General features: G+C 38.6%; 1 protein-coding gene across 2 annotated transcripts; it reads left to right on the forward strand.

Annotated features, from left to right (window-relative positions):
• The first annotated feature begins 252 nt into the window (after window positions 1–252).
• Window positions 253–13,983, forward strand: acp1 (acid phosphatase 1). 2 transcript variants are annotated; one of them, XM_067572119.1, is made up of 6 exons: window positions 253–368; window positions 2,396–2,469; window positions 3,532–3,645; window positions 9,263–9,324; window positions 10,150–10,255; window positions 13,658–13,983. In XM_067572119.1, the coding sequence occupies exons 1-6, from the start codon at window positions 311–313 to the stop codon at window positions 13,733–13,735; spliced, it is 492 nt and encodes a 163-aa protein (XP_067428220.1). In that variant the 5' UTR covers window positions 253–310; the 3' UTR covers window positions 13,736–13,983. The 2 variants fall into 2 exon arrangements, with proteins under 2 accessions (XP_067428220.1, XP_067428222.1); XM_067572121.1 differs by lacking the exon at window positions 3,532–3,645 and adding an exon at window positions 3,717–3,830.
• Window positions 13,984–16,791: the final 2,808 nt, after the last annotated feature.

The following is a 16,791-nucleotide window of genomic DNA, read 5'->3' on the forward strand; positions in this document are numbered from 1 at the left end:
CGTGGCAGTAATGCATCAATAAGCTAGTTGCCAACCACCGTAAAACAAGAGGAAGAAGAAGGACACTACCTGCATCCTGCGTCATGCTAGGACGCCAAATTTTTTGTCCTAGGATGGCGAAGTCATGACCCGCCCTACTCTGCCTCTGATTGGCTAGAACTCGTTGCCTTCGTTGGTTGGTCTGGTTAGGTGTAGGCATGAGGAGTGCCATTGGTCAGGGCTAGGATAAGAATATCAGGGTCGGCCAATCAGAGGCAGAGTAGAGACGGCCATGATTTCGTCATCCTAGGAAAAAAATGTGGCATACCGGATGCATCAGAACAACATGGCGGCCCCTGGTTCGAAGTCCGTTTTATTTGTTTGTCTGGGTAAGAGCTGTAATTTAATCTAAACCGCGCTCATGTGTTACAAAAAACAACACATACTGTCAGTGCATCAATTTACTGTACTGCAGTCATTTATTTTGGCGTTGTTAGATGTATCTAAGCGCGCTAGTTAAAATGGTTTTCGCTTACAGTGTCAGTCAAATGAATGAGTTAAACTAAACTTAACCATCAGCCACTTTAATGTGCTGGTAATTAACTAATACGTTAATGCACAGTTTGTATCAAATTTAAACTGAATCCATCACATCGTGTTAGGTAGAAATGCTGAGTAATGTTACCCTGACTCATGTTAGCGAGGAGTTTGGTGACAGCAAACAGGAAATTCATTATATCTGATCGCGTTTTGACCTTTATAGCCACACAGATCCTGCCAAAGCCTATAACTGGGTTGTACAAGTCAGTGCTGTCAAGTCCAAAGCAGCAGGGAGTTTGTGAGAGTCATAACCGACCTAGTTTCCTAACAGCTTCTGATTCAGGGTTAAGGGTAACATAAATATTGACATTAAGCGACTGAGTCTCTGTTTTTTCACCACTTACACTTATGAAAAAGAAGTTTAAACCCACTTTCAGATTTGTGGAACCTTTATTTTGCTTATGAAAACTAAAAAAAGGGTTGATGTTTTTTTCATCTAGACCACATTAGACCAGGTCCAGATCAAAAACCTCAGAGAGTTATTAAAACACAGTTTCAGTTTTGTGAAACCCGACAATGTCTAATGTGGTCTGGATGGGGAAAAAAGCAGTGAAATCTTTTTTTCATTTTTCACAAATAGAATAAAGGTTTCACAAATCTGATAGTGTGTTTTAATGAGTTTAATGTGTCTCTTGAGTCTCCTTGGTAATCTAGTCCAGATTTGACAGGTCTAAATATAGTGGGTTTTGATCTGGACCTGGTCTAATGTTGTCTGGATGGAGAAATATCAGTGAAATCACCCCGTTTTTCAGTTTTCATAAATAGAATAAAGGTTTCACAAATCTGAAAGTGGGTTTAAATAGCATTAAGGCTTTTGCTACAAAGTATAACACGTTTTCACAAATGTAAGTGGAGAAAAAACAGAGAATCAGCCATTTTAATATCATTATTCATGTTTCCCTTATAACCCTGAATCATAAGATAACTTCAGCGTTGTTTTCTAAAGTTGCAATTGACGTGAGAGTCATTTGTAAACACAGCAGCAATAATTGGCCAGATATAACAGTGGGATTCGTGTTGACTAGTGCTGGGAAGTTGTAGTGTTTGAGTTGTCTCAGTACACTCAAGTCCTGACTTCTGAATGAGTAACAAATGAGGCTCTTGACAATTCTTTAACTGACAGAAAAAGCTAAGTTTTCAGTGTGTAGTATTGTGTGCTAAATCTAATATTAGTATATTAGTTTTTTTCAATCATTTTCTAAAAGTAGCTGCTGTATAACTGGAAATTCTTAGGACATTTCCTTGAAAGTATATATGCTTATATGTAGTTTATCACACAAAACCACACACTGCAAACTAAGTATTTTCTGTCAGTGTAAGAAAAATTACCAACTAAACCAACTTAACACAAAGTTGTGTCTTATAATTTGTACCAAGGTGCACCATAGAGTCTGTAAAATGTCCTAAAAATTAACCATCAAAAGTAGAGTCAGTCATTCGGTAGAAAGATTGTATATATTTGAACTAAACACCCAAACAAATACACCCCTCCCTTCGTGCTCCTTCAGAAGCTCTGCCCCCAAATTCATGGATGCACATTGCCAGGGCCACAACCTAAAGAGAAATATAGTGGAATCCAGAGCGATGAGTCACTTCTATTCCTCTCACACTTTATCATGAGCGGGAAAAAAAATTGTCTCATGTGAGCGCAACAGTTCATCCACACTCAGCTGGCTGACTGACAGCAGAAAATTACCGAACCAAAATAGTTTGCGTGACGGCTCCACGGGAAGAAATCAACAGCAATTGTATTTATTGAGTAAATGATTAAAAAAAAAACATGCTCAAATGTATCATTGTTTATTGTTTTGAACAGGGAATATTTGCAGATCCCCCATCGCTGAAGCAGTCTTCAGGAAGATGGCAACTGATGATGGTGTTTCTGATAAGGTAATGATGTCATATATATCATACAGGCCAATAAGACCATTTTTCCAGCTTACGTTATTTTTTTCTAGCTTCAGTTTATCAGCACTACACCTCATTTTCTTGATAACGCCTGAGACTCTTGAGTGAGACTTTTTAGGCTCTAATCTATAATTGTGTTGTAGTTATTATACAAATAACTACTACTACTTTTGCTAAATCTAGACAAGTATTGATCATCATAGATTCATAAAATAAACCAAAAATACTGTATTAGAGCTCAACATGGAGTTCAAGGCAGACTACATTTTGTATTCTTTTTATTCATTGTATTTTTTCTATTACTGTACTACTACTTACAACATGATTTTTTGCAGTTTCACCTCTGTGTGCAATATTTTGTTTTCTGGGAGTGTGCAGATGTACTAAACCATGTAAGTCCACTGGACAGTAAGAACAGTGAAGTCAGAAACAGTCAGTATGATGAATACTGAACACTAGAGAGACACCAACACATCATATATATATGTATATATATATGTGTGTGTATATGTATAAATAACTGATCATAAGTGTTGACCAGGTACGATCAGCTTTAAAAACATTATTAATGCTGTCCCAGTGTTACTTGACACAGAAAAAAGGTATCAAGAACTCACAAGCACCTAGATGATATGTTTTAAATGTCTTTCTACATTGTTATTGTACATTTCACATGTACGGTACATTACTGCTACATTATTTGAAAGCATAATTCTACTGATTAACAGTATTATTATTAACAGTATTAGTTATTGGTGGCTGGAGTCAGGTGATAATTACTAAATAAATGTAGAGATTAATACTTAATATGAAGTAATGGTTGATGATATGATGTATGAGAGAAATCCACCCTCTATAGCTGAAAATGAAAAGATATAAGATGCAGTAAAATAGTTTAATTTGTCCTAAATTCCACCTGTTGAGTCTTATTTTTAATTCTGTATGCAAGAGTACACCATCTTGCAAATGCTGTACCACCTACCACATGTCTGTATATGAGTCATTTTTGCTGTGTTATTGTTCCCCGTACTCTGCTCTGCCCAGTGGAGGATAGACAGTGCTGCCACCTCCACCTATGAGATAGGAAACCCTCCAGACCACCGCGGTCAAGCCTGCATGAGGAAGCATGACGTGCCCATGAGGCATGTGGCCAGGCAGGTACGATCACCCTCCTCTACACCTGTCGTAGCAGTAGCTAGCGCCCCCTTTTTTGTTCTCTGTTGTTGCAGTGGGTCATAGACAGTGGTGCCACGTCCGACTGGAATGTAGGCAGATTACCGGACAGCCGCGGTTTGGCCTGCCTAAAGAAGCATGGCATTGAGACGAGCCATAGGGCCCAACAGGTACAAACAGATGTCCCGTGGCTCCTCTCACTTCATTTCTGTTAGTGTGTATGAATGAGTGTGACATTGGTAAGATGATGCCTGCTAAACACCTAGGGGCTGTTGGTCTGTCACTTAGCATATGACTAGCTGCTGCTGCCGCATTTATGATTGAGAGGAATGCCAAATACTACAAGTACTACAGGTGTGTAGTGATATACTGTATGATCTGTTTTCTTGTCATCCCCTACAAATGGTAGAATGGAATATTAGTGTAAAGTATTCATTTTGTTCAAAAAGAGCAACTTAACACTCCATTTTAGTGTGATCATGCACCTACCGCAACTTCAAAAAATGCTTTCAAACCCAGAATGTAAAAACGAACACTGTAGAAAGGGACCAGAATCAGATGATAGTGTAGAAGAACTTAGTGTTAAGTTCTTCTTTAACTGCTAAAGAAAAGTCAGATAATAACATTACATGTTATATCATTTTTAAGGTACTCATACATTACACAAATAAAAATTGGTGTTAGTGTAATGTGAAATGGATCTAGTGTTATACAATTTAACAGCAAATGCAATTTAACAATGAAATTATATATAGAACTTTAAATTCTTGATTTATATTTCATTAAAATTCTTTAGCCTCCATAAATCTGCAGCGGAACTTGCAATAAATAAATGATCTTTACTTGGTGTTTTAAGACTGTTTTCGTTTTTTTTACTGTTATTTATAGCTTTAGGTGATTTGCCTCAGTAACCTTACACCTATCAGCCACGACATTAAAACCACCAGCCTAATATTGTGTAGATCCCCCTCGCACCACCAAAAATAGCTCTGACCCGTTGAGGTATGGACTCCCCAAGACCTCTGAAGGCGTCCTCTGGTATCTGGAGCTAAGACGTTAGCAGCAGATCCTTTGAGTCCTGTTAGTTGTGAGGTAGGGCCTCCATGGGTTGGACTTGTTTTTACAGCACGTCCCACAGGTGCTTCAAAACCTTGAACTCTTTGTCGTGTTCCTCAAACCATTCCTGAACAATTTTTGCAGTGTGGCAGGGTGCATTATCCTGCCGAAAGAGGCCCCTGACATCACGGAATACTGTTGCCATGAAGGGTTGTGCTTGAAGTGTAACAGTGTTTAGGTAGGTGGTACATGTCAAAGTAACATTCACATGAATGCCAGGACCCAAGGTTTCCCCACAGAACATTGCTCAGAGCATCCGTCAGCTTGCCTTCTTCTCATAGTGCACCCTGGTGCCATCTCTTCCCCCGATAAATGATGCGCACACACCCGGCCGTCCACATGATGTAAAAGAAAACATGATTCATCAGACCAGGCTACCTTCTTCCATTGCTCCATAGTCCAGTTCTGATGCTCACATGCCCATTGTGGGTGCTTTGGACATTGGACAAGGGTCAGCATGGACATTCTGACTGGTCTGCAGCTATGCAGCCCCGTACACACCAAACTGTGATGCACTGTGTTTTCTGACACCCATCATAGCCAGCACTAAGTTTTTCAGCAGTTTGTGCTACAGTAGCTCTTCTGTGGGATTGGACCAGCTAGCCTTTGCTCCCAATGCGCATCAATTAGCCTTGGGCGTCCATGACCCTGTTTCCAGTTCACCGGTTGTCCTTCCTTGGCCCATTTCTGGTAGTTAGTGACCACTGCATACTGGGAACACCCCACAAAACCTGCCATTTCAGAGATGCTCTGACCCAGTTGTCTAGCCATCACAATTTGGCTCTTGTCAAAGTCGCTCAGATCGTTACACTTGCTGCCTAATATATCCCACCCATTGACAGATGCCATTGTAACAAGATAATCAATGTTATTCATTTCATCTCTCAGTGGTTTTAATGTTTTGGCTGATCAGTGTATATTAGTATGTGTGTGTGTGTGTTTGTATGAATGTATGTATATATATATATCTCGGTGTATATCAGCCCTTAATCTGGCTTTCAAAATGAGTTGACAGATGTGACAAATTTGAATGTACTTACACAATATTAAATTTGGTTCACACACATTTACGAGAGTTGCCTTTATAATTTCAAATATGGTGAAATATTTTAACTTGCTGTATATCTCATATCAAAGTATTATCAGTACAGATGTCCCTTTAAACAGACCTATACTTCACTCTGTGGCCTTTAACGTCAGTTAAACAATATGTACAGCAGGTATATCGTAGACCTCGGAAACAGTGACCTCTTGTGACAGTTAGCTGAACTCTACATTACACAGCAGCTGGGTTTAGCTTCTGAGGACACAACAATGGGGGTTTAAGGGACCACATGACTTGTTCCAGACAACACAGGTTTAAACTTTGTCTTAAAATCTAAACTGCAATAAGACCAGTGATAGACCAACAACAGCCCTCCACATTTCAGCTTGACTTGAGTTTTTAATTAAGCATGTAAAATCAAGGAGGAAAGGTGGCAAGCCACCCAAATGCCAAATGTGTGTGCCTCCAGTTTATGTGCTAATGTGTTTTTATTGCTAATGGTGCTCTACTTTTTATGTCTACATTTTTTTTTTCTAAATACACTGAGGATGAAATACATGGAAATTAATCTCAATTAATTTTATCTTGAACTATCATATATTGAAGGTGTGTTTGAATGTCTGTGAAAGTGAGTAAGAGCCTGTTTGCCAGGCTTGTGTCTATTCTGCTGTGCAAAATGATGGTACCCGTGGCATGTATGAAATATTGATGAAACTAATCTAGCAATCATCGTATCACCTTGCAGCATGTGTTTCAAATCCTGAAACAGGCCTGAAATTACACCAAGATGTTTGTCCATGTAGGGCCTTCAGGGTTTACACTATGCTGGCTTATCCTCAGTGCAACTCCTACTCCCCGGTGCCCTTAAAACACTCTTCGCTAGATATCTTTCCCTGTGAGGGGAAACAACTCCGGATTTTCACCCTGTGCGTGAGATCTCCTGTCTCGTTGGTTTGTCTCTTTGCAAACCCGTTCAGTCTAATCTCCTCAAAGTGGGGATGGGGAGGCTCAGTCCTTGGCTTAAACCCAGCCAAATCTGCACAACTAGCTTTGACAAGCTTTTGATTTTTCCTCTTTTCCTCTATCACCCTTTTCAGTGCCATCACTGGCTTTTGCTCCCACCCTCTATTATTTACTCTCCGTCCCCCAATTCTTTTACTGAGTGAACTTTGCTGAACTTCTGCTGCTGACAGTACCGCTGTACCCCACATAAACAAACACGTTTGTTAAATAAAGCAAACATGCTCCGATATGATCCATAACAAATTATGTGGAGTGTTCAATGCCTTATCAGAAATTGTCAACTGGACTTTAGATTGAAGAGAGCTGAGATCTAGATTTGATACTCATCAATTTATTATCGTTGAGTCAACATTTGAGGAATGAGCGGTGCTTCTAGCCAAAATACCATCATCCTGCTGTAATCACATCAATTTCACCTGTCATCATTTGAGATTTGATACAGGACAGATAAGTTTTACAAGCTGAGATAAATACCTTTCCCATCACTTTGACCAAAAGAAGTGAAAATAAGATATTAAGAATATTTTAATTCTACACTGTTTAAACGTTTCAAACTGACACAATCTATGCTTTCACTTTGGGCTATTGTTAATTTAATCATTAGTGTTAACAAGGCCTATTATTGACTATTTTCACACAGTGTTACAGTATCATTATAATATCATCCCACTTTGAACTTGCTGAACTTGAACTACGCTATATGTGTCTCTCACTGTCATGTACAGTAACAGCCTCCCAGCTTGCTCTCTGCCAGATATTTCAGATATCAATCTGCGGTCTCCATCGCCTTGTGAGAGGGCTGGCAGCAGGTGTTTTTTGATGGGGGGATTACCACTGTTTCAGTTGGAGTGTGAGAACGAAAAGTAGACAGGGGCAGTGAGATCAACAGCCACAGTGATTATCACGGCCACAGATTACCACTCTGTGTGAGAGGAAGGGTGTGAGAGTGTTGGAAAATGCAGCCATCGGACAGTAGTGGTTATAGCCAGGTACTCTGGGAATATGCACTCAGTTGATGGTTTCTGAGGTACACCTGCAATAAATTCTACCTTCATGAAGATTTGAATGTTTTGAAGACCATTTTTGATGGCTGTAGTTTGTGGTGCTGTTTGACTTGTATTGTGTTATACTGGGAGGTGTTTCTTTTATCTTGTACACCCCATTTATATCAATGAGAGTAGATAAAATATATATCAGAAAGACTATATATTCAACACAATGCACTACAGCCCCCAAAACGACCATAAAATTGAGTCAACGCCTCTCTAACAGTCTCAAATAAAAAGCATGATAACTTATGAAGATGGGATTAATTGCAGGACAGTTGTATCAGACTGCATTAGTTTTAGCTATGTGTACGTAATAAACTGGCAACCGACTTTAAACATGGATACAAAAAGTCATAACAAACATCTGTTTACTCCTCTACTGTTACATGAATGAGAATGGCTGTGTCTGTGATTGAATGTGTCTCAACATCTGGAGTTTCATGCATGCTTGCCTGTCTTGTTCTTTTGTTCCTCTCATCTCTCATTTGTCTCCTGCTGCCCTCGCCTCCTCCCCGGCATTCCTATAAATTGACTCTCAAAATCCTTCAAAACTATTCAGGGTGCTGCCTGTTTTTTATTGCTGCTTGTTCCATTAAATCATCACCGAGCACAGTGAACACTTTGCACAACACCCCTCCACATACTTACAGATGTGCAGCTTAGATCCTTTTCATAACCCAGTTCTCTATGAGTCCAGAATCATTTTGAAGTTGTAAAAGATTTCAGTGCTGGCGGTTGATTTGGGGACACCTGTGGTTACTGGTGGTATCAGAAAGTGTGTTTTAATACTACAGCAAACACTGGAGCAGCTACTACTGCTCTTGTTTTGTTGTTGTGAAAGAAGTCAGTCATGCTGTGCACAGCACAAGTAGTTTTCCACCCATCAGAGGGGCTCAGTTAAGTCGGTTACCTTGCTGATGAGTGGGAGGCTTGTAGCCTCTTGCTTGCAGCTCTCCGTCCAACCTCTCACTGTGGCTGCTCCTTCTTGTTCTATTAGTCCCTTGCAAAAATTTAAAATGATCTGCTAATGATAAAAAAATGCCGAAAATGAGTTTTCTTCTTTTAGAGAGAGAATTTTGATGAGCAATCACAGTCAGCACTCACCTCAGTGACAAATGCATGTCTTATAGTCAGCAGTTGAAGGCTTTTGATGTGAGCTAGCAGCAGTCAGAACTATTTGGTTCGCATTAGCAGTAACTCAAAACAGCTCTTATGGATTTTAACTTTAAATGTGTGACTGTCTTTGTTGTTTTTTGGAAATGATTGATTTCACTGCATGTGATGGAACCCTCTATGCAGGCCGGACTGTGTTTCCACGCAGAGCCAAAAGTAATATTTGTTTTGTCCTGCATTTCTCCCCTACATCCAGGTGACCAAGGAAGATTTCATGAGCTATGAGTTCATTCTCTGCATGGATGAGAGCAATTTGAGGTACAGTTATGTCCACTCACAGCAGTAGTGTTTATTTCCTACGTGAACGTGGATCGCAGTTGAATACACAGTCGCTGGAAACACTGGTGTCAACCGTTAATGGTTGCCTTGGATAAAAGAAAAACATTTGCCTTGAAAGGGGTCAAACTAGGTTGTGCTGCTAACTGTCTCTCGTGAGTGCTACTCCTTCACATACACATGAAATTCACGGTAACATTGAGCTATAACTAACGTGTAGGTGAATGCCTCCTTTTAATGAGCAATATCCTTTCTTAAGCTCTTTCCAAAGGTCAGGGGGAGGGATATTTTTTGCTACTTTGAACGTTTAGGGATCATTTTGAGATCACATGCCTATGGCAGATCTGATCTGTAAGCAGCTTACTGAGTTCTTTGGATGCCTCGTCTTTGCTCTTTGGGCAGTTTTTTTCCCCTTTCTCTCCCACATATTTTTTTTTTCTCCACAAATGTTAAGCTGACCAGACTGAGAAAATGAGACCTTGTCCGAGGCAAAAAAGTTTCATTTCCTTTTAACAGAGTACATCTTACTTTCGTCAATTTGTAAAAAAAAAAAAAAAAAAAAATTCAGGGTCTTGAAACGTTGCCAGAATTGTACTATGTCATTGTTTAAACGTGTTGCTTTGAGAGGAAGTTATTCATATAAGTGTAGACGTCAGTATCATGGGGTAAAAGATGAATCATTATCGTAAATTCCATTCTTTTTTTTCCCTATGTCTTTAAAGATCTCTTGTTACAATCATAAAAGTGTTTTTGTCCTGGTTATTGTTCTGTGCTCTTAGACTTGTGTGTGTTCTCTTGTCCTGACAGTGACTTGAACAGGAAAGCAAAGTCTGTGACAAATTACCGAGCAAAGATCGAGCTTCTTGGTTCATATGACCCTCAGAAGCAGCTGATCATCAAAGACCCGTATTACGTAAGTATTTAAATAAATTCTTATGCTGGGTATTTTAAAGCATAATTAAAGATGATTGGTCATTATTTGATCTTATTAATCCCCATGTTGGGAAGGTACGATGAATATATTTAACATTACTGAAGCAGGAGGACCATCTATTAGATTGAAAAGGTTTGTGCACTAAAAAAATCAAGCTGTTTTGGACACTTTGAATTGAATGTCATCAGCATGAATTTATTTGTCAAAACAATTACTGTGCATATTGTATACCATGTCAGTGGTAAGCAATTAAACATTTCTTATGTAACCAACTTTACAATGGTTGCCACCTAAAATCGATGCTGACAACTCAAACAATGAAAAATTTCTAGTGCTAATCATCAAATAATCTGTACTATTGAAAACAGTTGGAACGTAAAGGTTACCCAAAATTTTTGTTTCAAGTATGTTTAAATGTAAAGAACCTGAAAGCTTGTTTTACAAATCTTAAAGGGGATGTATCATGCACATTTCCAATTCTATATTTTAATCCTGGGCTCCAATGGAATATCTTAATTATCCTATAATGCCCCTTTATGCAGCCCCTCAGTTCCGCCTGTGTCTGAAACAGGCAGTTTTGACTCCTGTCTCTTTAAGGCCCCCCTGCTGATGAGCCCATCCAGCAGCTCAGGAGGCCACGAACACAAACAGTAGTAGTTGGATTTCACTTCTTTTTCTTGTTCTTAACTTGAAATGGAAACTTCTCAAATACATCCATACATGTTTGAGCCTGGATATGATCTGAAATATGCGAGTGGACAATGTGAACAACACATGGAGAACAACCTTAGCAACAACTTTCACATTTCACATTTACATTTAGTAACTTAGCAACAAAGGCTTTGGAAGTACAGGTAACTTTGCGAATGAAGCGTTCAGAGCAGGTTGAAACATTGGTTTTTGACTTGCAGGGAGTATAAAACAAGAGAAAATCACAAAAGCATGATATGTTCCCTTTAAGTTTTGGGGGGAAAAAAAGAGCTGAACACTCAAATAGTCACAGGACTGTGTGGGTGTGGGTTGATCAGACTTAATTCACAATGGCCTGACAGTATAAGTGAACAATCCCAAAATTGTGACATCACTGTTTTCTAAATGAGTCCTAACCACTTCAAACCAGTGAGAAGAACACAGGCAGAGCAAAAAATACAGAAAAACTCATGTATGAAATAATAAACTGTATGAACTTTAGCATTACGTAGAATCCAGTTTCTCATAGTAAGAAGCTGATTGAGCTAAGCATTATGAAAGAAATGACAGAGAATGCTACCTCCAACTCATCCTTGAATCACTGTGCACTTGTTCCAGATAGTATATATCATGAGAAAGGCCTTTACAGACAAGAAAACACAAAGGAAATATCAAACAGGTGAAGTCATTTATTTAAAGAGCACGATTTTGGACTGAACATGTGGACCATAGCAGTGAAATGGCAGTACAGCCAGTTCCTTCCTAAAATGTAATTTAATTACTTGGACATCACTATTAGAAGTATTTTCTGGTTTCAAATTTGTTTGCCTTGTCATGCTCCATGACTCGCTCATCCTCTTTGTTCTTTTTCTTGCTTTCTCTGCATTTGAAAGTTGTGCCAAATAAATTGGACATGGCTGTTTTGTCTTTTTTATAAGAGTGATTTGGATATGTACGTCAGGGTTATGAGTGACAAAGGCAAGAGTGGGAGAATTGGAAAGAGTAAAAGCTTATTTTGGTTTGAAAGTTTGATTAGTGAGAAGTTGTCAAAAATACTGTCATAATACTGAGGGTGCTCAAACTTTATAGTACTAATTTAAATAAATGGACATGCAGCTCAAAAAGCAATCATTTCCTGTGGTGTTTGTGGAGGATCTGCAGCTACAGTTCTGTTGGCCTAACTATTGTGTGTTTATGCCTTTCTGTGGTGCTGTATTACATTTTGTGGAACTAGGATTGCAAGATAAAACAGCCATCATATTCTTGTGATGTGGCTGGAAGAAGAAGTTGTGGTTGATCGCAGTTTATACGACTGTAGTCAGTTATATTAGTTTGTCTCAGATTCTGGCTTTGAACACCACATTTCTTTGTGTGGTGGTCAGCATGAGTGTGTCTTGGTGTACCTCTGTTAGTCAAAAGGGGGGGTGGACAAATTCTCTCTGCAGTCAATGTGGTTTTGGAATCATGTAAGCAACAGTGCTGGATTGTAGTCCCTCGCCAGCAACCACATGGCATGACAGCAAAGTGAGTAAAGAGGAGCCAGGCAGTCACTATCAATGTGTCAAGATAAATGGAGACACAAGTTTTATTGTCAGTTAAGTGTGAATATAATGATGAACACCCAGCATGGCTGGAACACCAAAACACCTTTTTTAAGAGGTGATAAAGATAAGGGTTAGTGCCAACAGTTGTTTTCTTTTGACTCTTTTTGCTATGTTTGTATTGCATGACTAACGTTGTGTTTAGAGCTGAAATTAGTTGTTATTTTGATAATCGATGAAACATTTGAGTCATTTATAAGCAAAAAATGCCTAAAGATGACTGGTTCCACCGTCCCTAAAGTGAGAAATTGGTACATTTAGTTGTCTTACATGATAGCAAGGTGAATATCATTGGAGAAAAGATTGTTTGTTACAGAAAACAGTATATGTCACTTTAAGCTCTAGGAAATTGTGTCAGGTATTTTTCACATTTTATAGTCTTCACAATTGCTGGATGAATCGAAAAAATATTCAGGAGACTAATGGAAATATGTGTTATCTGCAGCCATAGTTGCGTTGTGTCAGTTACTACATGGTAAAAGTCTTTAAATAAAACGTTGAATGGCAGCATTTATTCGATTGAGAGGCCTCTCTTCATGGTGGTTACTGACCCGCAACTGCTGTTTTTTTTCTTGTGAGCCACTGTTTTGGGACAGATTGCAATCTCATATCATATCACAAAATAAAATTTTAAGTCATGAGGTAAGAAAGTTTTTTTTTTTTCTCCCATAAAAAAAGGGTGTCGGCAAAAACCCACCGCTTTCAACTGTCAAGGCCAGAATTTCAAAAGTACTATTGCTGCTTTTGGCAGTAACCTATATTTCTCCCTCATGAAATGCTATTGTGGGGTTCAGCGCACCCTAAGTGTACTGTTGAAGCCAGTTGGCATCTGGGATATGTTTGCTTCAGAGAAATTCAACAATTATTCGAAAATAGTTAAATGGTTGAGTAAGAAGCTGACGTTTTATTGAGCTTTTAAAATCAAATCACAGAATATGAAACTTGATATAAAGTATCTTACAGCTGTATTGAATATCAGCAGTTTATTTCAGGTCTTTACTACAGGTTAAAAAATGTATGTAGTGATTCATGTATCTGTGCTTGGCTTTAATTTCTGTTTTTTTTTTCTTTTTTTACATTTGTTCCTCAGGGAAGTGACGAAGACTTTGAAAAGGTGTACGAACAGTGTGTACGATGCTGCAAAGCATTTCTGGAAAAGAACTCCTAACAACATCTGACCTTAAGCAATCTTTGCTCAATCTGTTGGATGAACATGAGTAATCAATCAAATATTCTTTGGCCATGTCTCATAAGCACTCGTCAATATAAAAAGCTCTTATGGATGTCACTGAAAGACCACCAGAACGCTTTGTTTCGGTGTTGTAAATGTTATACAAACACTGTGTACATTTAGAACAATGACAAGTTTGTAGACTGTAAAATTCAGGTGATTAATAAAATAAATAAACAAATACAGCTCTCTTAGAGATTTATTTTTTACACACATCATTCATCCTTGTTTTTGTGAATATGCTAGTGAATTCATATGAATGCAGACGTCCTGCAGATGATAATTCCTGACTGGACATCTCAAAGGTTTACAGGCCAAAAGCTGACACTGGGGTCAAAGTTAATGCTAGCCTAAATGCTAATCTTCCTGGGTATTTTGTTTGATTCTGAGTGGTTAGGTTACTTTCTTGGCAGTGCTTGTGTTTGGGATACAGCACCTCATACCGAACACATAAGACATTCTACCAAAGATCAAATATACTTGATATTTAAAAACAGAACACTGGATCTCTTCTCACTCATTTCCCTTGACTGTTCCCTCTCTTTACAGATGTGAAAGTTGGTCTCTGCCAGTTGCCACTTACTACTCTCTTCCCTGAGAGAGGACCCATCACTGCCCATATAAATTAAAACTCATTGTGGTTTCACCATGGTCAGTGATAGAAGATGGAGGAAGGGCTGCAAGCCATTAAATGAGGGTGGAACTGAAGGTTAGATTAACCAACTGCTGATTAATTTAAACTAAACTAATTAGATAGATACTTTATTAATATTCCAAACAAGTACTTGCTCCCAAAAACATTAACTATGCACCAGTTGACTTGGCATTGACAATCATCATGTCTGAATTAGGTTAAAAAATTGCAACCTTTGGTGCCTTAGTTGCCCAGTAATTTGAGTCCGCCTGGGGACTATAGTTGCATCTCACCTCTTTCTCCACTATTATTATCAAATGAAGGCAAAATGACACCCCCAGCAAGATATGTTTTCTCACATTTTCTCACTCACCCTTAGTGCCCCTATTACTCTGGATAATCTTCAGCACAGGCCGTCAACAGATTCCACAGGGAGTAAATCTGTGCTTGAAAATATTTCCAATGAAAACTGTTGAAAGCACATTACACGGATCATCCAGAGTAACATGGACACTGTCTGTTTTAGTTTTTAAAATGATGTGAACACCACAAATAATATTTCTCAGGAGAAATATCGCAGGCAGGTTCTCTCAAACCTTGGGGGTTTTTTTGTCTTTAGGGGGAGAACACAAATATATATTCAGAAAATATTTCTTTTTGGTCATTTGGACACTGATCTTAAGAGGGAAGGGCACTTAAGATACAGCACACAAAATGGGAATAGGCTTTTTTCACAGAAAGCATTTTGACATGTCACAGTAGCAAAAGCACAGGTGTAAGTAAAAAAAACTAATGAAGGCTGAATTTCATTTAGCTGCTTCACTTTCAGGTCCTGGTATTGTGCATGCTGACTAACTGTCACACTGTCATGATTTACAGGGACACTTGTATACACCAGAGCCATTGTTAATGGTATTAGTACTTCAGTGCTTTTCTCACTATGATAAGTCAAAATGTCTGCTGTGAAAAAGGCCTGTGGTCCTGAATTCAGGTAGAATTAGCAATGCTGGCAGTTAATTACCTTGGCAAACAACCTATTCTGATATGAGGGAAGGAAATATTGACTACAGAGTTCAGTTTAAAGTCCCTCTCCACTCAAAAATATATTTTTCTTCTTGTTCCTAAAGTTAGATGTTTGAGCTTCACTGTGCAGAGGGATGTATGTGCAGAGTTTGACACTAGAATGTTGTTTTCACATATATCTGCTGAAAGTGGAAAGTTTCTCTGAGCTCATTGAAAATCCAATTTTAAGGGGCGGGCCTACGAGCATGATTTGTGACATCACAACTAGTTTGGAAGCCAATCCTGGTCAAATATTCAATTTAGTGTGTGTATGGTGTGGAAACTTGAAACCTCCAGTGAATAAACACTGAGAATGGACTTTATAGTGAAGTGGGAGACATCGTATGTCCAACAGTTAAACTTCTAAAAGGAAATCTATTTGCATATTCATAGACTCTGGAATTTTTAATGAGGGAGAAGAAGTAGATGCCATTTTAAGGATGTTAAGAAGATAAATGAACTTTTTTTGTGTGACAAACCATAGAAGACACAAATTATTAAGAGTAGAGTATCTTATCTGCATCTTGAAACATGCCTGGAGGGGATCTTTAAGCTTTTTCAGGCAGTGTGAATTGCCCAAACAACTACACAACTACAGCTACACTACACAGCACCAGCAAAACTGTTTGTGTTTTATTTGATGTACTTTACAGGCTTTTCTCAATTAACTTCTAATGGTAGCCAAGATAGTTTGGCTTACTTACCCAAAGCTTTGAGATATCTATCTGAGATTTCTGCTGCCACAACCCAAACCCAGTGGAGGTATTTGAAATCTAGTTTGTGGTGCTCACAGCATCAAAAATTTCTTTTAAGAAACAGTGCTTTCTATTTCTTCAGTGGAAAATAGTTCCAATGAAAAATGGAAAGTCACATTGGTATTTTTGAATATAATTTTTCAATAGTGTGAGTGCCAGAAATAAAATCTCATTAAACTCTGTTATTGGGTTGGCAGCAGAAATCTCACACATCTGAAAATCCAAGCAAATAAAAATTGGGTGAAGTTTGTCGATTGGGCAAACTGATCCTTTTAAAGAAATTTCTTTCCTTTAAATGATGCGCTGATTCACATTCCAGGAAACTTTCAAATAAAAAAATATTTTGCAATAATCTCTATCGCTACCAAAAAAACACTTAAATCTCTCTGACTTGACCTTTTTTCAAACGGTCCATGTGGTACAGCAGTGGGAAGTTCACCAAATCTGTAGTCCCAGGACTCAGTCCAGTCATGTGATCATTCGGGGTGCATTCCACATGTCGAGAGGGGATTGTAAGAAAAAATATTGCACAACAAAGACCA

This window comes from Thunnus thynnus, chromosome 18 (assembly GCF_963924715.1).
Source record: "Thunnus thynnus chromosome 18, fThuThy2.1, whole genome shotgun sequence".
Classification (NCBI taxonomy): domain Eukaryota; kingdom Metazoa; phylum Chordata; class Actinopteri; order Scombriformes; family Scombridae; genus Thunnus; species Thunnus thynnus.